The 22,802-nt window shown below is 36.8% G+C and overlaps 1 protein-coding gene across 4 annotated transcripts in view; it reads left to right on the forward strand.

The window, feature by feature from the left end:
- Window positions 1-14,500, forward strand: part of LOC111235306 (C-terminal-binding protein 2-like) — a 64,279-nt gene extending 49,779 nt beyond the window's left edge. For all 4 annotated transcript variants that reach the window (XM_022763724.1, XM_022763725.1, XM_022763721.1 and 1 more), the window contains 8 exons: window positions 2,647-2,801; window positions 6,845-6,989; window positions 7,746-7,952; window positions 8,709-8,923; window positions 10,578-10,708; window positions 10,910-11,037; window positions 11,128-11,251; window positions 12,754-14,500. In XM_022763724.1, the coding sequence (XP_022619445.1) occupies window positions 2,647-2,801; window positions 6,845-6,989; window positions 7,746-7,952; window positions 8,709-8,923; window positions 10,578-10,708; window positions 10,910-11,037; window positions 11,128-11,251; window positions 12,754-12,937 (1,289 nt within the window). In that variant the 3' untranslated portion in view covers window positions 12,938-14,500. The remainder of the gene's footprint in view (window positions 1-2,646; window positions 2,802-6,844; window positions 6,990-7,745; window positions 7,953-8,708; window positions 8,924-10,577; window positions 10,709-10,909; window positions 11,038-11,127; window positions 11,252-12,753) is intronic.
- Window positions 14,501-22,802: the final 8,302 nt, after the last annotated feature.

Raw genomic sequence — 22,802 nt, forward strand, 5'->3', positions numbered from 1 at the left:
TTTTAGCGTGGGTCCAACTCCATTTCCATTTCCCACAATGCATCCGCGGCGTGTAGCATCTTTCTTTAGACCTTCCTAAATGCCCCACACTTTCAGTTTGAAATGCAGATTTTCTGTTAAAGAAACATCATATGTAAAATTGATGGAGTGCCCTTTTAAAGGCCCATCCACTTTTTTAAAGGTGATAGGTAGTGTCTTAACAGTTTATCCCACAAGTAAGCAACTTTGCTTGAGATGTCTGGCTTAAGAGATAACGACGATGGAAATGCACTCTAGTTTTCCCCTCTAAAGTTTTTTTTCAGCCGCCATCACCAGACTTTCCTCCTCGCCTGCTGCTCCTTCCCTGCTGCTCATCCCGCTCCCTTCCTCTCCTGGTTCTTCATCTTTAATTCCCTGACTGGTGAACTCCTCTCCTATACACGTCTCCTCTGCTTGTCGGGATTTTGTGCTACACACCTCAGTTTCTCGCCTCTGAGATGTCTGAATGTGGTTCACCTTCCCCTGTGGTTTGATAGAAACAGGGAGAGATACAGACAGAAAGAAAAACCACCGGTTATGTGATGAATTAACACTAAAAAAGAAAATGCAGCGTGCGTGTCAGTTTATCAAAGCTGGGATTAATGACACACTGCTAAGCTCTTTTTTAAATTATTCCCATTTTACATTTCTCTCAGATGGGTCTAGTGCAGGTAGTCTGTTATTCCTTATGTTGTGTGTGTGTGTGTGCGTGCGCGTGCGTGCAGAGTTGTGTGTTTGCAGATGTGTGTAAAGGCAACAAACTGCATAATTTACAGCCTATGCTTTTTCAGCATCACTGTAGCACTGCATACCTTCAGAGGGTTTGATACCACAGCGGTGTGCGGTCGCGATGAAAGTCCTATAACTTTTACATTTGACTTTAGACCAGTGTGTTCACCTCAGGCCTGCATGATGTTACCTGGGAAAATCATTTTAATAAACATACTGATAAAATGCATGACAGTGTTTGGACTGAGTTTGGATGTTAATGTTAAAGACAGCCCAATTTTTAAAAACTTTTACTACAAATGTAAATATTTCTCCACAACATTAAGTATTCATTACTAAATAAGCAACAAAGTAAATGTGTATCATAATTGGTTATTATTTTATTATTTGTTAAGTGTTTAACACTGCAAATCTCCTCTAATCTGCTTCAGACTGTGTTTGTGTGATGAGATTTTATTGACAGCGGCCTGGTAACATCAGCCAGCAACCCAAAAAACCATCATCAAATTTAGATTCAGCTGCTGCTAAATTCTGACTGATGGATGGAAATATACAACATCTTTTTTTTTTCTTTTTTTTTCTCACAACTGAACCCCACCCATTTCAAAGCGGAGAGAACCACCCTGAAAAAAAAAAACACATAAATACAGAAATCTCTCATGTGAAAAAGCCGATACTGTTCTCCATATTCACAAGCACCTCTTGCTTTTACATTATACGCATCTGATGTGTTGAAAGCGCACATGTTAGCGTGCTGCAGCTGCGTAGGTCACAAACACTGTCCTTGCTTCCCCAAAACTAGAGGAGTTACAGCGACAGACATGGAGCAAGCAGGCCTGGATGTCCTCTCCAGCAGCGCAGATGCCACTAAATAAAATATTTCATAATCCTGCCCAAATCCTCTAATCACCATGACAACAGGCAGCAGGGAGCCAGAGTGTGGTGATGTATGGACCCCCCCTCCTCTTCCTCTTTTTCTTTTCCCTCCTTTTTCCCTCTTTTTTAGTGGAATTTGGGTCTGCACTGTCAGATTTCTTCTTCAGTGTTACTCTGTTTTCCTATCACATAAAGAATACGTCACATTGATTTTAGGGAAAGGAAGTTAACCAGTACACTCTGTCACAGTCAGCTGCATCAGTTTGTCTTTTAGTCAGTCAAGATATTCAGATTTATAGTTTGTAGTGGTTTTTGCCACTTGTCTTCCTGAGAGGCCACAGCATCATAACTCAGACAGAGCCACAAACTCACTTAGAGGAGACATATATTCTTCATATGGATTTACAATCTAAATCTATGATTCTGGTGCTAAGAACAGCATCAGTTTAAATGTAATTATTGGGGACCAGCTGATTTTCTTCAGTGTCAGAACGAAGCTAGTTCTGTTGAGTGTGTGAAGGGGCGTAAACTGTACAGAGGGTGCAGACGCACACACGCACACACACATAGGAGCACACACTGAAGGCCTGCCGGCTTCTGTACGGTGATAGGATAATGGAGGTGATGACCTCATGGGGTGAAAGGACCTGTTGCCTGGTAACAGTGTGGATAACAGCGAAAGAGAGGGGTAGTCATATCATCAGCATTGTGTATCGATGAGTGTGTGTGTGCGTGTGTGTGTGTTATCGACCAGTGTTGCCAGGTAAGGGAGATGATGATAGTTGTTTAAAGTAGAGAGCGGCTCAGTCCAGTTCAAGAGTATCGATCCCACTCAGGTGTGTGTGTGTGCGCCCCTGATTTAGCCTATCACACAGGCAAAACACTACACAGTCCTCGCCTGTATAAACACTTTCTGCTGTGGGATGCGTTTTCTACATTTTACTGATTCTTCTGCAGCTCACTGTGTGTGCCAGACATAAATAATTAACTCCCTCACTCCTCCGTCTCTCTGTCTCTCTGCAGGTATTCGGCCCCAGATTATGAATGGGCCTATGCACCCGCGCCCTCTGGTGGCGCTGCTGGATGGGCGCGACTGCACCGTGGAGATGCCCATCCTCAAAGACCTGGCCACTGTGGCTTTCTGTGATGCCCAGTCCACACAGGAGATACATGAAAAGGTAAAAAACTCATCTGCGAGTTGTTTAGAAAATGTAGCAGCTACAATTCTCACTGGCAGAAATTAACAGGGTTTCATTAGCCCCATTTTATTTTATATGTCACTTGCACTAGCACAAACCTGTAGCACTGATCTTTTAGCCTCATGAAAGACGGTTGCTATCCTGGAATGGCTCTCAAAACTTGGTCCAAGATGTTGAGCGTTTGTCATGACAGCTCCATATTTATACTCTCATTTTAGCAGCTTTTGTTTATGTACTTTGTTAATTTTAATTACTGCTGTCGATTTGTTGTGAGGTTTATATTTACTTTAGTTGCTTCAAGCAATCTAGAGTGGCCAATAAATAGGAAACAAATGGATCAGCAACAAACAACTTCACAGTCTGGACAATATAATTGAATTATTTATTATTTTTCCTAACATTTCTACAGTCATACTGTTGTCATTTCTGTCTCGATACTTTTGAAAATAAATCGAGCTTGGATTTATTCCTGACCTCACAAATCTACACTCACAGTTTATTTACAAGCTTGTCTCCGGTGCTTTTAGCAGTTACATAGTAATTATTATTTACATAGGCTAGCACATCTCAAAAACAAATCACACAGTGCTTTTTAAGAGACATAAAATCAACAAACTGCACAGATCGAGTAGAGTAAAATGAAAAATAAAAGATACTAAAATTAAACTATAAATGCAGTAAAAGCACAGAGACACAGAATTAGAAATAATACAACACTAACAATTTAAGAAAATTGTTGCCATCTGAATTACATGCAACACATTCAGTGCTAACTCTGTCTCAAAATTAGTTTTTGTAACATACAGTATATGTTCGGAAAATGGTTTGACCAAATAATATACTCTGAAGCAACACCATCAAACTGTGCTGCTTGTTATAACACTATTAATAGTGGCGGTATCTGCAGCTACTCATAAGCAGAAGCAGGCACACACTGTGATACATATGAACTTTGAATGGGATTCTTGAATAATTTGCCTTCAGCTGAGCACAGAAGAATCATCCCTTTCCTCTCTCCGTGTCCCCTCCTCTGCAATGTTTTAATAATATTTCAGCCCACTGGCTTGTTCCACTCTCCCAGTTCAGCCATAATGGTTTCATCACTGACTCTAATCCCACTGGGTGCTGAAGTGCTGCTTTGTTAAATAAGGAGGAGGAGGAGGCTGGTAATAGAAATGCAGTATAATTGTTCTGAGCCAGAGTGGGTGAAACATTTGTCTTATTTTACTGTCTAAGCACTGGAGCAATTTTACAATCCAAGCTGGAGGATTTGTGTCTTTACACTCAAAAAGAGAATAGGGAGAGTTTCCATTGATGTTAAATCAATGTACTAAATTATCAAAACCTTCAGTGTTTCTCATTTGCCATGAAAAATTAGTCAGTTTTATTTTAATGGCAACCTAATGATTTGAATTTAGAGGTTAAATGGAAGAAATGCTAAATAAATACTTCATTTTTGGTCTTTTTCTTCACATTAGTATATTCTTTGCTCCCCTAGTTCTCACACACACACACACGCGCACACACACACACACACATGCACACAAACAAGCAATCTCTGTCCAGTAAGATGTTCTCATAGTGAATACATTACACACATAGAGGACCCATCTGGGAGTATACTTGTTGGCAGCGTTCCCATGACTATAACTGCACAGCAGAGGGTACAGATGGGGGGCACACACACACACACACACACACACACACACACACACACACACACACACACACACACACACACACACACAGACTAATAACCTCAGTGCTAGTCTCAGTAGTGAAGTACTGTTCACACACAACTATATAAACAAACTCACACAGCAAGTGAGAAAACAACAGGACGCTGCTGTCTTTTTGCAGGTGCTGCCTGATAGTGAGCAGATGCATCGATTAAGGAATCTGTCACTTCAGGAATCTGTGGAAACTGTAGCCAGTGCTAAGCTGAGGAAATTTTGTGGCTCCTGTTGAGTACACGTTCAAATAAATTTATTGGAAAGCACTTATGGCCTGTTAGCTATTATAATACAGTGCTGTCCTTGGAAAGCCAAAAAAAGGGCCTTTAGAGTTGCAGAAAGATACAAAGTGGTGTTTTTTTCAAATGTTTTTGATATCACTGTATCTGTAATCACAGCTGAAGTGAAAAAGCGCTGCTGTTTTTAGTGCAAAGTTAAACTGGTGAACACTTGACCACATCTGAGGATGTAAGTGAGAAAATTTTATGTATCTTGCTCATGCACAAAACACTACATCAGTCAGGACAAATTAACGTTTGAAGAGAGACAGAGCACATCAGTACTCAAGAATACAAGAATAACAATGTTTTGACTTGATTAATTTGGGTATTTTTAGTCCTTTGTTTGACCTTGTAGTGATCAGGGACCTTGCAAATATTTATTATGCGACTTAACCATACTGACACACTGTGTTTTGAATAGTCTTAAATTATAAGTAATAGAAAATATTCATGTATAAACTTCTTTGGCTGTGATCACCAAAACCTTTGCTCTGAAGCCCATTAGACTATGGTCATATAAGAGGTTCAAAATACACAGATGAAGGGACAGTGCCAACAAAGGTTATATTTTAATAAAAAATTATCAAATAATTTATTGAATTAGTTGGTCTTAGTTTCAAAATTGGAGCATAACCTTAAATGACAAGATTGATACCATTTATTTGTCTGCATGCAAATAATGAAGCTAGAGCCAGACTGTGATTATCTTAATTTAGCATTAAACGAACACAGGGAAACAGCTAGCTTGGCTCACTTTAAAGCTAAAAAAAAATAAGCTACCAGCATCTCTAAAGCTCAGTAATTAGCATGTTGTAGCATAATGTTTTCAAGACTGAAAGCAGGGAGGGGAGCCAGGCTCACTCCTAAGCTCAAAAATACGCCTACCAAAATCTATAAAGCTCACTATTTTATAGTTATAGTTATATATATATATATATATATATATATATATATGCATGCTACGTAACTACCTCTTAGACCACAAGTGAATCTCCATACTCAAGTGTTTCTTAAAAGCTTTGTAAATGTGTCATTAGTGTACAACTTGTGTTAAGTGTTGCCATTGTGAATGGATATATGTGCTTTCTTTGCAATATTCATGATTCCTTGCTGTAGGTAATAGTCCTATACAAAACACTGTGCCGTAGCACTGTGGCACATCAGCTCAAACTGCAGATGAGCTCTTCAACTAATTAGCACCATACAAAACCCATTTGCTAATTTTTTCCACTTCATGTAAACTTGCTCTCAGCTTAAATTCCTGTTGCTTAAGAGTCCACTGTGATTCTGTGTCATTTTCCAGTATCGTCTCCAGCCAAGCCTGCTACTGGCCTGCTTCGCTCAAGTAATAAGATTAATGCACGAGGGCAGCTTTAACCTTGAATTTAGCATCCAGCTCCCACCATGGCTAGCTCCAATAAAAATGCAGTATGAAAATTCATGGCTATGCTAATCCGGCTCGGTTAGGTTAATTCAGTTAGCGGGTTGTGAATTTAAACCTGTTATTTAACAGCCATGGCTCGCAGCAGCTACTTGCTTATGCTCTCTGGGTTCCTCAGCAGCTGTCAGTTTACTTTATGGGGCTGCCTGCATCCACTCTAAGCTTGTTTGCATACAGTCTGAATGAATGGATTGTGACAAAAACCAGCTTTGGCAAGCACTCATAATAAACACACAGACAACCACTCATATTTTACAGCGCACATAAACAATCCATTTGCATTTAGATGAAGAATAGCAGACATAAACTTAGGTCCAGGAAAATGGGAGGTGGTGAAAGCACTCTTATTCATGTTAGTGGCAACAAGTTGCTCATACATACTGTTATGGGAAAATCATCTGAATATCAATGTGGGGATGATAATGATTACGAACAATAATGACATTGTGATCATAATAAACATGCAGATGGAAATTCTCCGTTTCCTTCTATCTCTACCACAGGAAATTATTGTTGAGGAAATACTGATGCAATATAAGAGCGATGACCATCTCTAATGCCCCTCAGGTGCTGAATGAGGCAGTAGGAGCCATGATGTACCACACCATCACCCTGACCAGAGAGGACCTGGAAAAGTTCAAAGCTCTGCGCATCATCATCCGCATCGGCAGCGGCTACGACAACATCGACATCAAGGCTGCCGGGGAGCTCGGTGAGGCTGAGGGACAGACGGAGACAAAAGAGGAGGAAGATAGATATAAAAAAGATATAAAAAAAGTGAGGTCGTTCAGAAGAAGACAGTCATCATGTGCTGAGAGTAATGAACAAGGAGGGTCGTGTTTGCCCATATGGCTCATTTATTCAGTAGCACATGAGAGGAAATAAAGAATACATCAACAAAAACAGAAATGATGCATTATGGATAAAGATACTGCACCTTTGGATTGAGGCCAGACCAAACTGTGCTTGCTATATTGACTTAACATAAACAACATATGTAACAAGAATTATTATATACTGTAGACAGAATATGTAATGCTGCTGATTGCATATGCAGAGCAGATGCTCCAACTGATATGAAACTCTCCCCCAGATTCCCATTTGGCCCCTTCGGCATATGTTTGGTATGAGAGCAGGATTTAGTGTGATATCCTAATTATTGTCATTTGTGGTAATACATTTGAGTACGCTAACGTGGATTTTTTTTTGAGAGATGTTCTTTTCATGGCCATAATTAGCTGTTATCCTCTTATCCTTCACAGTTCAGTTACACACTGCATTTTTATTTTCTACAAGGTCATAAAAAAAGAAACATTCCTGCCAATTATTTTGTGAAATAAAAAACTGCAGATGAATCTCTCCTCAAAACACCTACAGTAATTATAACCACCATTATAACTATCAAATCTGTGAGGCATTTAAGTGACTAGTAATTTCAAGTATCTATTATTGCCATTGTCTTTTCCAGGCATTGCGGTGTGTAATATTCCCTCAGCGGCTGTAGAAGAAACAGCAGACTCAACACTTTGTCACATCCTCAACCTGTATCGACGAAACACCTGGCTGTACCAGGCCCTCCGGGAGGGCACGCGGGTCCAGAGCGTGGAGCAGATCCGGGAGGTGGCGTCGGGGGCAGCCAGGATCCGAGGAGAGACGCTTGGTCTCATCGGCTTTGGTGAGCTTTCTCCTTCGGGGTTTTACTGCAAGAGGTGACGCCATGTTACTGAAACTCCAGCAGGTCATCCGTGATGTTCGTATGACAACATATGTGGGAGCGTTTGCTTGAGGCAGATGTTCAGAATGAATGTCCAAACCTGACCTGCCCATTGTTTTGTTTTTACTCAGAGGCGAGTGGGCGAGTGGGCAGTCATTGTCAAGCAGTGGATTGTTCTTTTTTCTGTTGGTTGACAGTAACTGTATGTGGTCAGTAACTCTATGACTACTACGATGTCCAGGAGGATCTTACTCAGACACTTGAAAAAGGCTCAGTCTCTTTTTAGATATTAAAATGTATCTTATTCAACCAGCTTCTACCAGGTTGTCAGTTTACTTAACCCATCTGTTGGTACTGGAAGCCATGAATGTTTGTCCCAGATTCTGTGCCAGTAGATGCTGAGATGTTTCACAGAATAAGTGAAAACTTTGTCCTGCTGGTGGGAGTTGAGGAATAGTCAGGGCTTTCCTCTGGAGACCATGAATAACTTGAACCAGCAATTAAACGTTTTTGCGCACTAAATGATCAATTAATAATCAGATTTGTTGTGATTCATTTTCTGTCAAACAACTACTAGGTTAAACAGTTCATCCTTTCAGCGCTGGTACTCATACACACATTGATTCTGCTCAAGTACAGTAGGCCACTGAGTATAAAAACTAAGCTACTAGAATCTGAATCATCTCCTGCTTTCTTTCCATCTCATGCCCCCCTCAGGTCGCTCAGGCCAGGCGGTGGCGATGCGGGCCAAGGCGTTTGGATTCAACGTGATCTTCTACGACCCCTACCTCCAGGACGGCTTGGAGCGCTCGCTGGGCGTTCAGCGAGTCTACACGCTCCAGGACCTGCTCTACCAGAGCGACTGCGTCTCCCTGCACTGCAACCTGAACGAACACAACCACCACCTCATCAACGACTTCACCATCAAACAGGTCAGTGGGCCTTAAGCGCTGAGGAAGCTCCAAAAAATGAATTATATATGTCTGTAATATGAGCCTCAGGTGATGGAAAATAAAGGAAACTGATTTTACTGTCTCACATTAAACACATGACACGGTCTGAGAAGCTGACAGAGCCTGCAACTTATCACAAACTGAGAAGCCTCGATTTGTCGGAGGCTCTTTTTCATTACCCTCCAATGCAGGCTGCGCACTCTCTTTACTAAGCTAATGATTCTCTGAGGTTGGTAGAACAGCTTTAACCCAGCAAACTGGCAGCTGACTTGGCCGGCCACTGGCATTCTTTGGCTGCCAGCGCTCCTTTGTTAGCAACTTCCAATTATAGGCTGTTTAAACAATCTTTTAATGAGTGGCAAGACACTCAGAATAAGCACATGCAAAGAAAGACAGTTCTTTAGAGAATTTCTATGGATAGAATAAGAGTGATGTACATATTTGGGGGCTGGTGGTGGGACATCTTTTCCCATCCCATTATTGTCTATAATGTGGTGGGCTGTAATTTGTTCTTCTTCACATTATATGTTCCTTTATAACTCTCAGTCGGTGTGACCCAAACATTGCCAAAGTGTTTGAGCGTGTGTGTAGTGGGTGTAGGAGCAGTCAGTGTGTTCTTATGCTTGTTCATCGCTGAATGAATGAGCCAAACATAGTGAGTAAATAATATGAATTGTATCATTTTTGTTTTAGTACAAAAAGTTAAATAATCATTTGGACCCAAACAGAACACAGTAATCTGACATTCTTATATTATAAACCTTTAAACATTAAGCGGTAAACACATTTACATTTCCCCTGCAATACAATCCAACATACTGTATTTTGATAAGCTTGTGCAAATTCTGAGCAGCACACCACACCTATTGTGAGCTGCCAACAAAGCAGTCAGTGACAAACCAAAGAATGCCACTGACCAGCCAAGTCACAGTTGCCAGCTGAGTGGGCTGCCAGTTCAGGCATGCAAGTTAACTAGCCTTGGTGAATCAGCAGCTAAGCTAACCACGGCATGTACTTTAACCCTCAAAATGTCATAATGGCTTATGCTTTGGAGAGCAGCTTTTTTTTTTTGTCTCCAAATGGGAAGTGAGTCCCCATAATGAGTCTGTGTGAACAGATTTGATGAATACAAGAAACACTGACTGCACATCCTCTTCTCCTGATCACTGCTGCCACCTGGAGGACATGAAATGAAGTGCGGGTTGTGTTTTTATAACTGAATCAAATACACAGCTGCTGAAATTGACTGCTGCTTAAAAGACTTTGTTCACTACTTGTGTTATTGGCTTCAGTCTTCTATGTTCATCTGCATCATCACTAACATGCTAGATTCTTTCAGAGCCCAAATAAGAGCTTTCGTGAAGATGAAGGGATTAGTGTCATTTAAATGTCTTATTTAAAAAGCCTTGTGTTATCTTGTTGTTCTTTATTTAAAAAGCATTTGTTCCCCCTTGTGTTGGGTTATTAAAAGAAATCTTCCCACGCAACCAGCGACAGCACCTCTGGGTGCGCAATCCCAAAGCATGTTGATATGTTTATTGCAGAAATTATTATTGGGAGAATAAAAATGTATCTGTGTGTGTGTGTGTGTGTGTGTGTGTGTGTGTGTGTGTGTGTGTGTGTGTGTGTGTAGATGCGTCAAGGTGCTTTCCTGGTCAACTCGGCACGGGGAGGTCTAGTGGATGAGAAAGCTTTGGCCCAGGCCTTGAAAGAAGGCAGGATACGGGGAGCCGCCCTGGATGTCCATGAGTCAGAGCCTTTCAGGTGTTTATGATCACACCCTCAGCTTCATTTATTGATTCAGTTAACTGTTTCAACACCATCTGACTCAAAGATATGAAGAAAATAGCTGCCAATACAGCCTAATAAGTGATGGGAACATTTAAAGGAAGCATCTGTTTTCTTCTTCGGGCATCTCCTAATCACTTTGTTTGTCGTTTCCTTCTTTCATTTGCTGTTGCACAGTTTTTCACAAGGTCCTCTGAAAGATGCCCCCAACTTGATCTGCACACCCCACACTGCCTGGTACAGCGAGCAGGCGTCACTGGAGATGAGAGAGGCCGCCGCCACGGAAATACGCAGAGCCATCACTGGTATGGAGACATCTTTGAATGCACGCATTCCCGCACTCATTGATTTTTGGTTTCTCAGCTCACCGATCTTTAACCTTGGCCCCGACACAGGCCGTATCCCAGACAGCCTCCGAAACTGCGTCAACAAAGAGTTCTTTGTCACCACGGCACCCTGGGGAGTGATGGAGCAGCAGCAACCTCAAGTTCACCCTGAAATCAACGGTGCTGCCTACAGGTAGGAGGCGGATTTATGTGAACCGAGCAGGCAACTCACATCACACAGAGATCACCTGTGTCATCTCGACACCTGCAGTAAATGAGGCTTAACACATGGGGGAGGGGTAGTCTAGATGTTCATATGTATGTTTGTCACAATTCTGACTTTCTTTTCCTGAATATTAGGATGGGTCCTAGTTTTTGTGGCGTATTTATACACAGAACTTGGCCCAAATGAATTTCTCCCTTGGTTTCTCAGTCTCTATATTGTCTCAACCAGACTGAACTGCTTCTCTCACACAGCCGAGTGAACCAAACCATGGTACAGGCCATAGCAACGGGGGGAATGCAGGACAAATTATATACCTAATTCTCAACCAGGTAAATGAATACTACCACTGCTGGCCCACAGGCCAGGGCAAATGAAAAACATCATTAATAAAAACCAAATCCCATTGAAATCTGTAGTCTTTTTCTGCTTCACACTCATGTCCTGTAACTGTACCCACACTACCCAGCATCTCATCAAGCCCCCCACCACCCCCCTGAAACAGAGCTGAATAAGAGACCTGACTAAGTTCAACAAAATGTTTGAAGTGTAAGGACGTAAGTTGTGCAATGACTGTATTTTAGATGGGGAAAGGTTGGACGAGGGCCTCACATCATAGTTTATTAAGGAAAATCTTAAACAGTTGTGAAACCCCTGTCAACAAACCTGGGATATTATCAGTTTTTTTATTTGCAGCAAGAGTTTCCCTCCACACTTTCACCTTTTAGCTCCCTGTAATAAAGGATCGGTTCACCCACATTATAAAAGATATTTTTCTCACTTACTGGGGACACTATTTCTGGGAAGAAGTGGTTAATTAATTGTATTTTTTCTCGATACCATGAAACAAACAAAAATCCACTTACCTCCTTTTTATTAGGTTGGCAGCAGAGTTCCCAGAGTTAGGTGTCTTTAAGCAAATGAAACCAAAACTATCTATATGACTAAATGCCCTAAATACCGTTGGGGAGAAAGTGAGAAAAAATGTTTTATTTAATCTGGGTGAATGACCCTTTAAAGTCCTCCCCTACACCACATTAGGACCCCTAACATTCTCATGTATTGCCTCCATGCTGCAGTGCTCCTTGCATTTCTTTTAATCTTGTACCATTTCTATATATTTTGTTTCATAGAGGTCATGTTGCTTAGATCTAATCTAATGTTTATTTGTATCCTCAAAAGTGCATCATCATATGTAACCAATTTAAAATACACAATTTTTCAGATTTCAGGTGTTGGTTCTTTATTTCTTAAGATCAATTTTAACTAGCAGTTACTCTGAATCACTCTTCAGACAGTCATGATCAGAAGCAACAAATATTAGTTTCAGCTTTATAGTGATGATCATCCACTGAGCAGCAGCAGACGTTTCCATGGATTTGTCATTTTTCAAATGGACAAATTTACTTTGAGTTGAACAGTTTTCCTTTGTTCTTTTTCATGTCTGTTGATCACCTCCTGTACATCTCCAGATTCCCTCCTGGTGTGGTGGGCGTCGCCCCCGGTGGAATTCCTGGACCTATGGAGGGGTTGGTGCCCGGGGGTGTTCCCATCACCCACACCTTGCCCCCTGGTACCCATCCGTCACAGGCCACTTCCCCCAGCCAACCCTCCAAACATGGCGACCCCATGAGAGAGCACATGACTGAGCCGTAGGACTGCTGCTGCTGCTGCTGTTGCAACTGAGCAGGGGGCTAAAAAACCTCAGCGACCTACCAACTCAACCATCCAACTGTACGCTTGACTTCAGCCATCTGAACCTACCAGCAGACTGCCTGCCGGGCAACGTTTCACACTTTTTCTTTTTTGTATGAAACCACTAAGCCCAAGTGAGGACAGTGGATGTTAACACACACATGAGCTGCCACACTGAGATGGGACTGACCATCAAACTCATGCGCCGAAAAATCCAAAACCTCTCCTCCCCTCATATCTGTTCTTGTCCCTGATTGATTTAAGTGATCCTTTTGTTTTTATCTTTATTTTTGAGCATATTTTAGAGCGATTCCTCCTGATGTCTGGGACACGTTGACACTTCCGCGTGCAGGATGGAAATCTGCCCTCCCTGTTTAAAGGAAAAGCTTGAAAGGACAGTGACTTCATCGAGCCTCCTTTTTCCCTCCTTCCTCCACAATTTCACCCATTTCAGCGCAAACATGTCTTGTGTTATTTTGTTTTTGTTTTTTTTTGTTTTTTTTACTTCTGTTTATCCTATATTCTGTGTTTCTGTTGCAAGTGAATATCTGTTTTTCTGTTCTTCAGTGTGTGAAAATGAATGGATTTACAGTTACACATATGTTATAGCAGACAAGAAAAGTCAGCTGATGACAACAGCAGCATCTGCTGTCTCCATCAGAAATCTGGACTCTCGCATCTTTGCTCTTTCCTGATCCTGATCGTCGTGGCTGGTGGCCCCTGAATGTAGAGACAAGATGCGGGGCAGCAGATGATGTGTTTTCCAGTTCCAGGAAGGATATTTCGGCTTATGGGGTAAAAAACCAAAAAAAGGAGAGAAAAAGGAGAAAAAAAAGACTGCCATTCATGGTTAGATATTATACGTTGAGTGTGTCACCTCAGTTAAATAGTGCTGTTGTAACTTTTCCAACTCTGCTGAACTGAGGTACCTACAATATTTGGTTATTGTCATGAACAGTGTCCCAAATATTATCTGTTTGCATCCAAAGGACCTGCAGTACTTTGCAGCACCAGCTAGCCAGGTAGGAAAAACAGTACATTTCTTTCTGACTCAGGAAAAAAATAATTAACCTTCAAATCTGTCCAAATCTGAACGGAAAAGAAAAGAAAAACAAGTCTTGGATTATGGCTTTTCATTTCTCCATTGTGGTATTTTTTTTTATATATCAAATGTATGTTTTTTGATGTTCAAGGTTTTCAGTCCTGTTAGATTTGTATTGCCTTGTTAAATGTTCTTATAATCATAGTCTTATGTGACCGACCCCACCCTCTCCTCCTTATAGTTTCTTCTTTTTTGTTTTTCTGCTCTAATGAAAGCCAGCTGTGGCTCCCGGAGGCACCGTGCCCTCTGTGAACAACAGCAGCCACATCCATCCCTTTAGCTCCATGATAATAGCAAGAGACGGCTGCTAGCAGATTGTTTGGTTTTTAGTGTGAGTATTTGTATTTGTTTCTTGTACAAGGTGAACATATAGTATACAGTGCAGCTGGAAACAATAAATAAAACTTGCTGTTCTGATTGATGATTGGCTCCGTGGAACGTTTGTGGGATTTTGCTCTTGCTGGAAGCTGTTTACAGTTATTTATAATAAACTTTTTTTTTATCCCATAAAAAAAGTTGACAGTACTTCTGACACTTCCATTATTATTTGTCTTACTTCTATTTGAAAATCATGCTCTAACTTTTGGAAATACAACTTCCATAATGCTTGTGTGTTAGGGATTCCTTGAGTTATGCTGTGATCTACATGAGCCCCAATTTTTGTCAGTTGGGCATCATTAAAAATATGCCAAATTGTGTTTCCATGGATGTACAGACAGCTATCTCTGGATTGCTTTGATTGTGAAGTAAACCTGAAAATGTGCTGATTCTCAGGCAAGTTTGGGAGGACCATATTTTTCCTGTGATTTCTATGTGGAATTTTGGCCATTTATACGGGGTGGACTTCAGTGACATTGATATCCTCAGTAAGTGGAAGTCACAAACAGTCTAAAAATGTGTGTATCATGTCTGGGTGTTCAGATTTAGCATGACATTGAAATAAGTAGGAGAACAACGAACAAGAAAAAAGCGCCACCTTTGCTTTAAATACATAGAACAAAATCTATGAAGGCCGCAGTGAGACCATGCCTGGGTCTAAGTACATGTAGGTAAGGTAAGGTATGAAAACGTCTGAAAACATAATAGTATAAAAAGGCATAAAAATATCATAGTATAATAAAGCATAAAACATCATAGTCTAGTAAGGCATAAAAGGTCATAAAAATGTCATAGTATGGTAAGGAATAAAACAACATAGTAAAGTAAGGCCTAAACATGTCAAAAAATGTCATAGTATAATATGGCATGAAGATGTCAAGAAAAGTCATAGTATAATATGGCATGAAGATGTCAAAAAACGTCATAGTATAATATGACAAAAAACATCAATACAAGATCATATGATATTAAGGCATAAAAGGTCATAAAATCGTCATAGTATAGTAAGGCATAAAAATTCCAGAAACTGTCATAGTATAGTATGGCACAAAACGTCAAAAAATCATCATATTATATTAAGGCATAAAAGGTTAAAAAAATGTCATAGTTTGGTAAGGCATCAAATGACATAATATAGTAAGGCATAAAAATTCCAAAAAATGTCATAGTATAGTATGGCAAAAAACGTCGAAAAAGATTCATATTATATTAAGGCATAAAAGGTCATAAAAAAGTTATAGTATGGTGAGGAATAAAAGACATAGTATAGTAAGGCATAAAAATGCCAAAAAAGGTCATAGTATAGTATGGCACAAAACGTCGTAAAAAAACATCATATTATATTCAGGCATAAAAGGCCATAAAAACGTCATAGTATGGTAAGGCATCAAATGAAATAGGATTGTAAGGCATAAAAATGCTGAAAAAACGTAATAGTATAGTATGGCATAAAAAGTCATAGTATAGTAAGGCATAAAAGGCCATAAAAACGTCATAGTATGGTAAGGCATCAAATGAAATAGGATTGTAAGGCATAAAAATGCTGAAAAAACGTAATAGTATAGTATGGCATAAAAAGTCATAGTATAGTAAGGCATAAAAGGCCATAAAAACGTCATAGTATGGTAAGGCATCAAATGAAATAGGATTGTAAGGCATAAAAATGCTGAAAAAACGTAATAGTATAGTATGGCATAAAAAGTCATAGTATAGTAAGGCATAAAAGGCCATAAAAACGTCATAGTATGGTAAGGCATCAAATGAAATAGTATTGTAAGGCATAAAAATGCTGAAAAAAAGTAATAGTATAGTATGGCATAAAAATGCCAACAAAGGTCATAGTATAGTATGGCACAAAACATCAAAAAAACTTCATATTATATTAAGGCATAAAAGGACATAAAAACGTCATAGTATGGTGAGGAATAAAATGCCATAGTAAAATGAGGCATGAAAATTCCAAAAAAATGTCATAGTATAGAATGGCACAAAACGTCAAAAAAACATCATATTATATTAAGGCATAAAAGGTTTTAAAAATGTCATAGTATAGTATGGCACAAAACGTCAAAAAAACATCACAGTATATTGAGGCATAAAAGGTCATAAAAACGTCATAGTATGGTAAGGCATCAAATGAAATAGTATTGTAAGGCATAAAAATGCTAAAAAAGTCATAGTATAGTATGGCATAAAAATGCCAAAAAAGGTCATAGTATGGTATGGCACAAAACGTCAAAAAATCTTCATATTATATTAAGGCATAAAAGGTCGTAAAAACGTCATAGTATGGTAAGGAATAAAACGACATAGTATAGTAAGACATAAAAATGCTAAAAATGAAATAGTATTGTAAGGCATAAAAATGTCAAAAAATGTCATAGTACAGTATAGCATGAAAACGTCAAAAAACTTCATATCATATTAAGGCATGAAATGTCATAAAAATGTCATAGTATGGTAAGGCATCAAATGAAATAGTATTGTAAGGCATAAAAATGCTAAAAAAAAAGTCATTGTATAGTATGGCATAAATATGCCAAAAAAGGTCATAGTATAGTATGGCACAAAACGTCAAAAAAAATTCATATTACATTAAGGCATAAAGGGGTTTTAAAAAGCTCATAGAATGGTAAGGCATCTAATGAAATAGTATTGTAAGGCATAAAAATGCTAAAAAAAAAGTCATTGTATAGTATGGCATAAATATGCCAAAAAAGGTCATAGTATAGTATGGCACAAAACGTCAAAAAAAATTCATATTACATTAAGGCATAAAGGGGTTTTAAAAAGCTCATAGAATGGTAAGGCATCTAATGAAATAGTATTGTAAGGCATAAAAATGCTAAAAAAAAAGTCATTGTATAGTATGGCATAAATATGCCAAAAAAGGTCATAGTATAGTATGGCACAAAACGTCAAAAAAAATTCATATTACATTAAGGCATAAAGGGGTTTTAAAAAGCTCATAGAATGGTAAGGCATCTAATGAAATAGTATTGTAAGGCATAAAAATGCTAAAAAAAAAGTCATTGTATAGTATGGCATAAATATGCCAAAAAAGGTCATAGTATAGTATGGCACAAAACGTCAAAAAAAATTCATATTACATTAAGGCATAAAGGGGTTTTAAAAAGCTCATAGAATGGTAAGGCATCTAATGAAATAGTATTGTAAGGCATAAAAATGCTAAAAAAAAAGTCATTGTATAGTATGGCATAAATATGCCAAAAAAGGTCATAGTATAGTATGGCACAAAACGTCAAAAAAAATTCATATTACATTAAGGCATAAAGGGGTTTTAAAAAGCTCATAGAATGGTAAGGCATCTAATGAAATAGTATTGTAAGGCATAAAAATGCTAAAAAAAAAGTCATTGTATAGTATGGCATAAATATGCCAAAAAAGGTCATAGTATAGTATGGCACAAAACGTCAAAAAAAATTCATATTACATTAAGGCATAAAGGGGTTTTAAAAAGCTCATAGAATGGTAAGGCATCTAATGAAATAGTATTGTAAGGCATAAAAATGCTAAAAAAAAAGTCATTGTATAGTATGGCATAAATATGCCAAAAAAGGTCATAGTATAGTATGGCACAAAACGTCAAAAAAAATTCATATTACATTAAGGCATAAAGGGGTTTTAAAAAGCTCATAGAATGGTAAGGCATCTAATGAAATAGTATTGTAAGGCATAAAAATGCTAAAAAAAAAGTCATTGTATAGTATGGCATAAATATGCCAAAAAAGGTCATAGTATAGTATGGCACAAAACGTCAAAAAAAATTCATATTACATTAAGGCATAAAGGGGTTTTAAAAAGCTCATAGAATGGTAAGGCATCTAATGAAATAGTATTGTAAGGCATAAAAATGCTAAAAAAAAAGTCATTGTATAGTATGGCATAAATATGCCAAAAAAGGTCATAGTATAGTATGGCACAAAACGTCAAAAAAAATTCATATTACATTAAGGCATAAAGGGGTTTTAAAAAGCTCATAGAATGGTAAGGCATCTAATGAAATAGTATTGTAAGGCATAAAAATGCTAAAAAAAAAGTCATTGTATAGTATGGCATAAATATGCCAAAAAAGGTCATAGTATAGTATGGCACAAAACGTCAAAAAAAATTCATATTACATTAAGGCATAAAGGGGTTTTAAAAAGCTCATAGAATGGTAAGGCATCTAATGAAATAGTATTGTAAGGCATAAAAATGCTAAAAAAAAAGTCATTGTATAGTATGGCATAAATATGCCAAAAAAGGTCATAGTATAGTATGGCACAAAACGTCAAAAAAAATTCATATTACATTAAGGCATAAAGGGGTTTTAAAAAGGTCATAGAATGGTAAGGCATCTAATGAAATAGTATTGTAAGGCATAAAAATGCTAAAAAAAAAGTCATTGTATAGTATGGCATAAATATGCCAAAAAAGGTCATAGTATAGTATGCCACAAAATGTCGAAAAAAACATCATATTACATTAAGGCATNAAAAAAAAAATCATATTATATTAAGGCATAAAAGGTTTTAAAAATGTCATAGTATGGTGAGGAATAAAATTACATAGTATAGTAAGGCATAAAAATGCCAAAAAAGGTCATAGTATATTGTGGCACAAAATGTCGAAAAAAACATCATATTACATTAAGGCATAAAAGGTTTTAAAAATGTCATAGTATGGTAAGGAATCAAATGAAATAGTATTGTAAGGCATAAAAATGCTAAAAAAAAGTCATAGTATAGTATGGCACACAACGTCAAAAAAGGTCATAGTATATTGAGGCATAAAATGTCATAAAAACGTCACAGTATGGTAAGGCATCAAATGAAATAGTATTGTAAGGCATAAAAATGCTAAAAAAAATCATAGTATAGTATGGCATGAAAATGTCAAAAAACGTCATAGTATAGTATGGCACAAAACGTCAAAAAAAATTCATATTACATTGAGGCATAAAAGGTTTTACAAATGTCATAGTATGGTAAGGCATCAAATGAAATAGTATTGTAAGGCATAAAAATGCTGAAAAAAAGTAATAGTATAGTATGGCATAAAAATGCCAACAAAGGTCATAGTATAGTATGGCACAAAACGTCAAAAAAACTTCATATTACATTAAGGCATAAAAGGTCGTAAAAATGTCATAGTATGGTAAGGAATAAAACGACATAGTATAGTAAGACATAAAAATACCAAAAATGAAATAGTATAGTATGGCATGAAAATGTCAAAAAACGTCATAGTATAGTATGGCACAAAACGTAAAAAAAAATTCATATTATATTAAGGCATAAAAGGTTTTAAAAATGTCATAGTATGGTAAGGCATCAAATGAAATAGTATTGTAAGGCATAAAAATGCTAAAAAAATCATAGTATAGTATGGCATAAAAATGCCAAAAAATGTCATAGTATAGTATGGCACAAAATGTCAAAAAATCTTCATTTTATATTAAGGCATAAAAGGTTGTAAAAACGTCATAGTATGGTGAGGAATAAAATGACATAGTATAGTAAGGCATAGAAATGCCAAAAAAGGTCATAGTATAATTTGGCGCAAAATGTCAAAAAAACTTCATATTATATTAAGGCATAAAAGGTTTATAAAAATGTCATAGTATGGTAAGGCATCAAATGAAATAGTATTGTAGGGCATAAAAATGCTAAAAAAGTCATAGTATAGTAAAGCATAAAAATGCCAAAAAAAGGTCATAGTATAGTATGGCAGAAAAATGTCAAAAAACGTCATAGTATAGTATGGCATAAAACGTCAAAAAAACATCTTAGTGTATTAAGACATAAAAGGTTTATAAAAATGTCAAAGTATGGTAAGGCATCAAATGAAATAGTATTGTAAGGCATGAAAATGCCAAAAAATGTCATAGTATAGTATGGCACAAAATGTCAAAAAAACGTCATAGTATAGTATTACATAAAACGTTAAAAAAATGTCATAGTATGGTAAGGAATAAAATGAAATAGTATTGTAAGGCATAAAAATGCTAAAAAATGTCATAGTATAGTATGGCACAAAACGTCAAAAAAACATCTTAGTGTATTAAGGCATGAAAGGTTTTAAAAATGTCATAGTATGGTAAGGCATCAAATGGAATAGTATTGTAAGGCATAAAAATGCTGAAAAAAAGTAATAGTATAGTATGGCATAAAAATGCCAACAAAGGTCATAGTATAGTATGGCACAAAACGTCAAAAAAACTTCATATTACATTAAGGCATAAAAGGTCGTAAAAATGTCATAGTATGGTAAGGAATAAAACGACATAGTATAGTAAGACATAAAAATACCAAAAATGAAATAGTATAGTATGGCATGAAAATGTCAAAAAACGTCATAGTATAGTATGGCACAAAACGTCAAAAAAATTCATATTACATTAAGGCATAAAAGGTTTTAAAAATGTCATAGTATGGTAAGGCATCAAATGAAATAGTATTGTAAGGCATAAAAATGCTAAAAAAAAGTCATTGTATAGTATGGCATAAAAATGCCAAAGAAGGTCATAGTATAGTATGGCACAAAACATCAAAAAAACTTCATATTATATTAAAGCATGAAAGGTCATAAAAACTTCATAGTATGGTGAGGAATAAAATGACATAGTATAGTAAGGCATAAAAATGCCAAAAAAGGTCATAGTATACTATGGCACAAAACGTCAAAAAAACATCTTAGTGTATTAAGGCATAAAAGGTCATAAAAACGTCACAGTATGGTAAGGAATAAAACAACATAATAAAGTAAGGCCTAAACATGTCAAAAAATGTCATAGTATAGTATCGCATGAAAATGTCAAAAAACATCATAGTATAGTATGGCACAAAACGTCAAAAAAACTTCATATTATATTAAGGCATAAAAGGAGATAAAAACGTCATAGTATGGTAAGGAATAGATAGACATAGTATAGGAAGGCATAAAAATGCCAAAAAACGTCATTGTATAGTATGGCATAAAACCACAAAAAAAGTCATAGTATAGTATTACATAAAACGTTAAAAAAATGTCATAGTATGGTAAGGCATCAAATGAAATAGTATTGTAAGGCATAAAAATGCTAAAAAATGTCATAGTATAGTATGGCACAAAACGTCAAAAAAACATCTTAGTGTATTAAGGCATGAAAGGTTTTAAAAATGTCATAGTATGGTAAGGCATCAAATGAAATAGTATTGTAAGGCATAAAAATGCTAAAAAAAAAGTCATAGTACAGTATGGCACACAACGTCAAAAAAGGTCATAGTATAGTATGGCACAAAACGTCAAAAAAACTTCATATTATATTAAGGCATAAAAGGTCATAAAAACGTCATAGTATGGTGAGGCATCAAATGAAATAGTATTGTAAGGCATAAAATTGCTAAAAAAAAGTCATAGTTCAGTATGACATAAAAATGCCAAAAAATGTCATAGTATAGTATGGCATGAAAATGTCAAAAAACATCATAGTATAGTATGGCACAAAATGTCAAAAAAACTTCATACTATATTAAGGCATAAAAGGTCATAAAAACGTCATAGCATGGTAAGGAATAAAACAACATAATAAAGTAAGGCCTAAAAATACCAAAAATGAAATAGTATAGTATGGCATGAAAATGTCAAAAAACGTCATAGTATAGTATGGCACAAAACGTAAAAAAAAAATCATATTATATTAAGGCATGAAAGGTTTTAAAAATGTCATAGTATTGTAAGGTATCAAATGAAATAGTATCGTAAGGCATAAAACTGCTGAAAAAAGTCATAGTATAGTATGGCATAAAAATGCCAAAAAAGGTCATAGTATACTATGGCACAAAACCTCAAAAAAACATCTTAGTGTATTAAGGCATAAAAGGTGATAAAAATGTCATAGTATGGTAAGGAATAAAACAACATAATAAATTAAGGCCTAAACATGTCAAAAAATGTCATAGTATAGTATGGCATGAAAATGTCAAAAAACGTCATAGTATAGTATGGCACAAAACGTCAAAAAAATTCATATTACATTAAGGCATAAAAGGTTTTAAAAAGGTCATAGTATGGTAAGGCATCAAATGAAATAGTATTGTAAGGCATAAAAATGCTAAAAAAAAGTCATTGTATAGTATGGCATAAAAATGCCAAAAAAGGTCATAGTATAGTATGGCACAAAACCTCAAAAAAACATCTTAGTGTATTAAGGCATAAAAGGTCATAAAAACGTCATAGTATGGTAAGGAATAAAACAACATAATAAAGTAAGGCCTAAACATGTCAAAAAATGTCATAGTATAGTATGGCATGAAAATGTCAAAAAACGTCATAGTATAGTATGGCACAAAACGTCAAAAA

This window comes from Seriola dumerili, unplaced genomic scaffold, assembly GCF_002260705.1.
Source record: "Seriola dumerili isolate Sdu_G_001 unplaced genomic scaffold, Sdu_1.0 BDQW01000478.1, whole genome shotgun sequence".
Taxonomy (NCBI): Eukaryota; Metazoa; Chordata; class Actinopteri; order Carangiformes; family Carangidae; genus Seriola; species Seriola dumerili.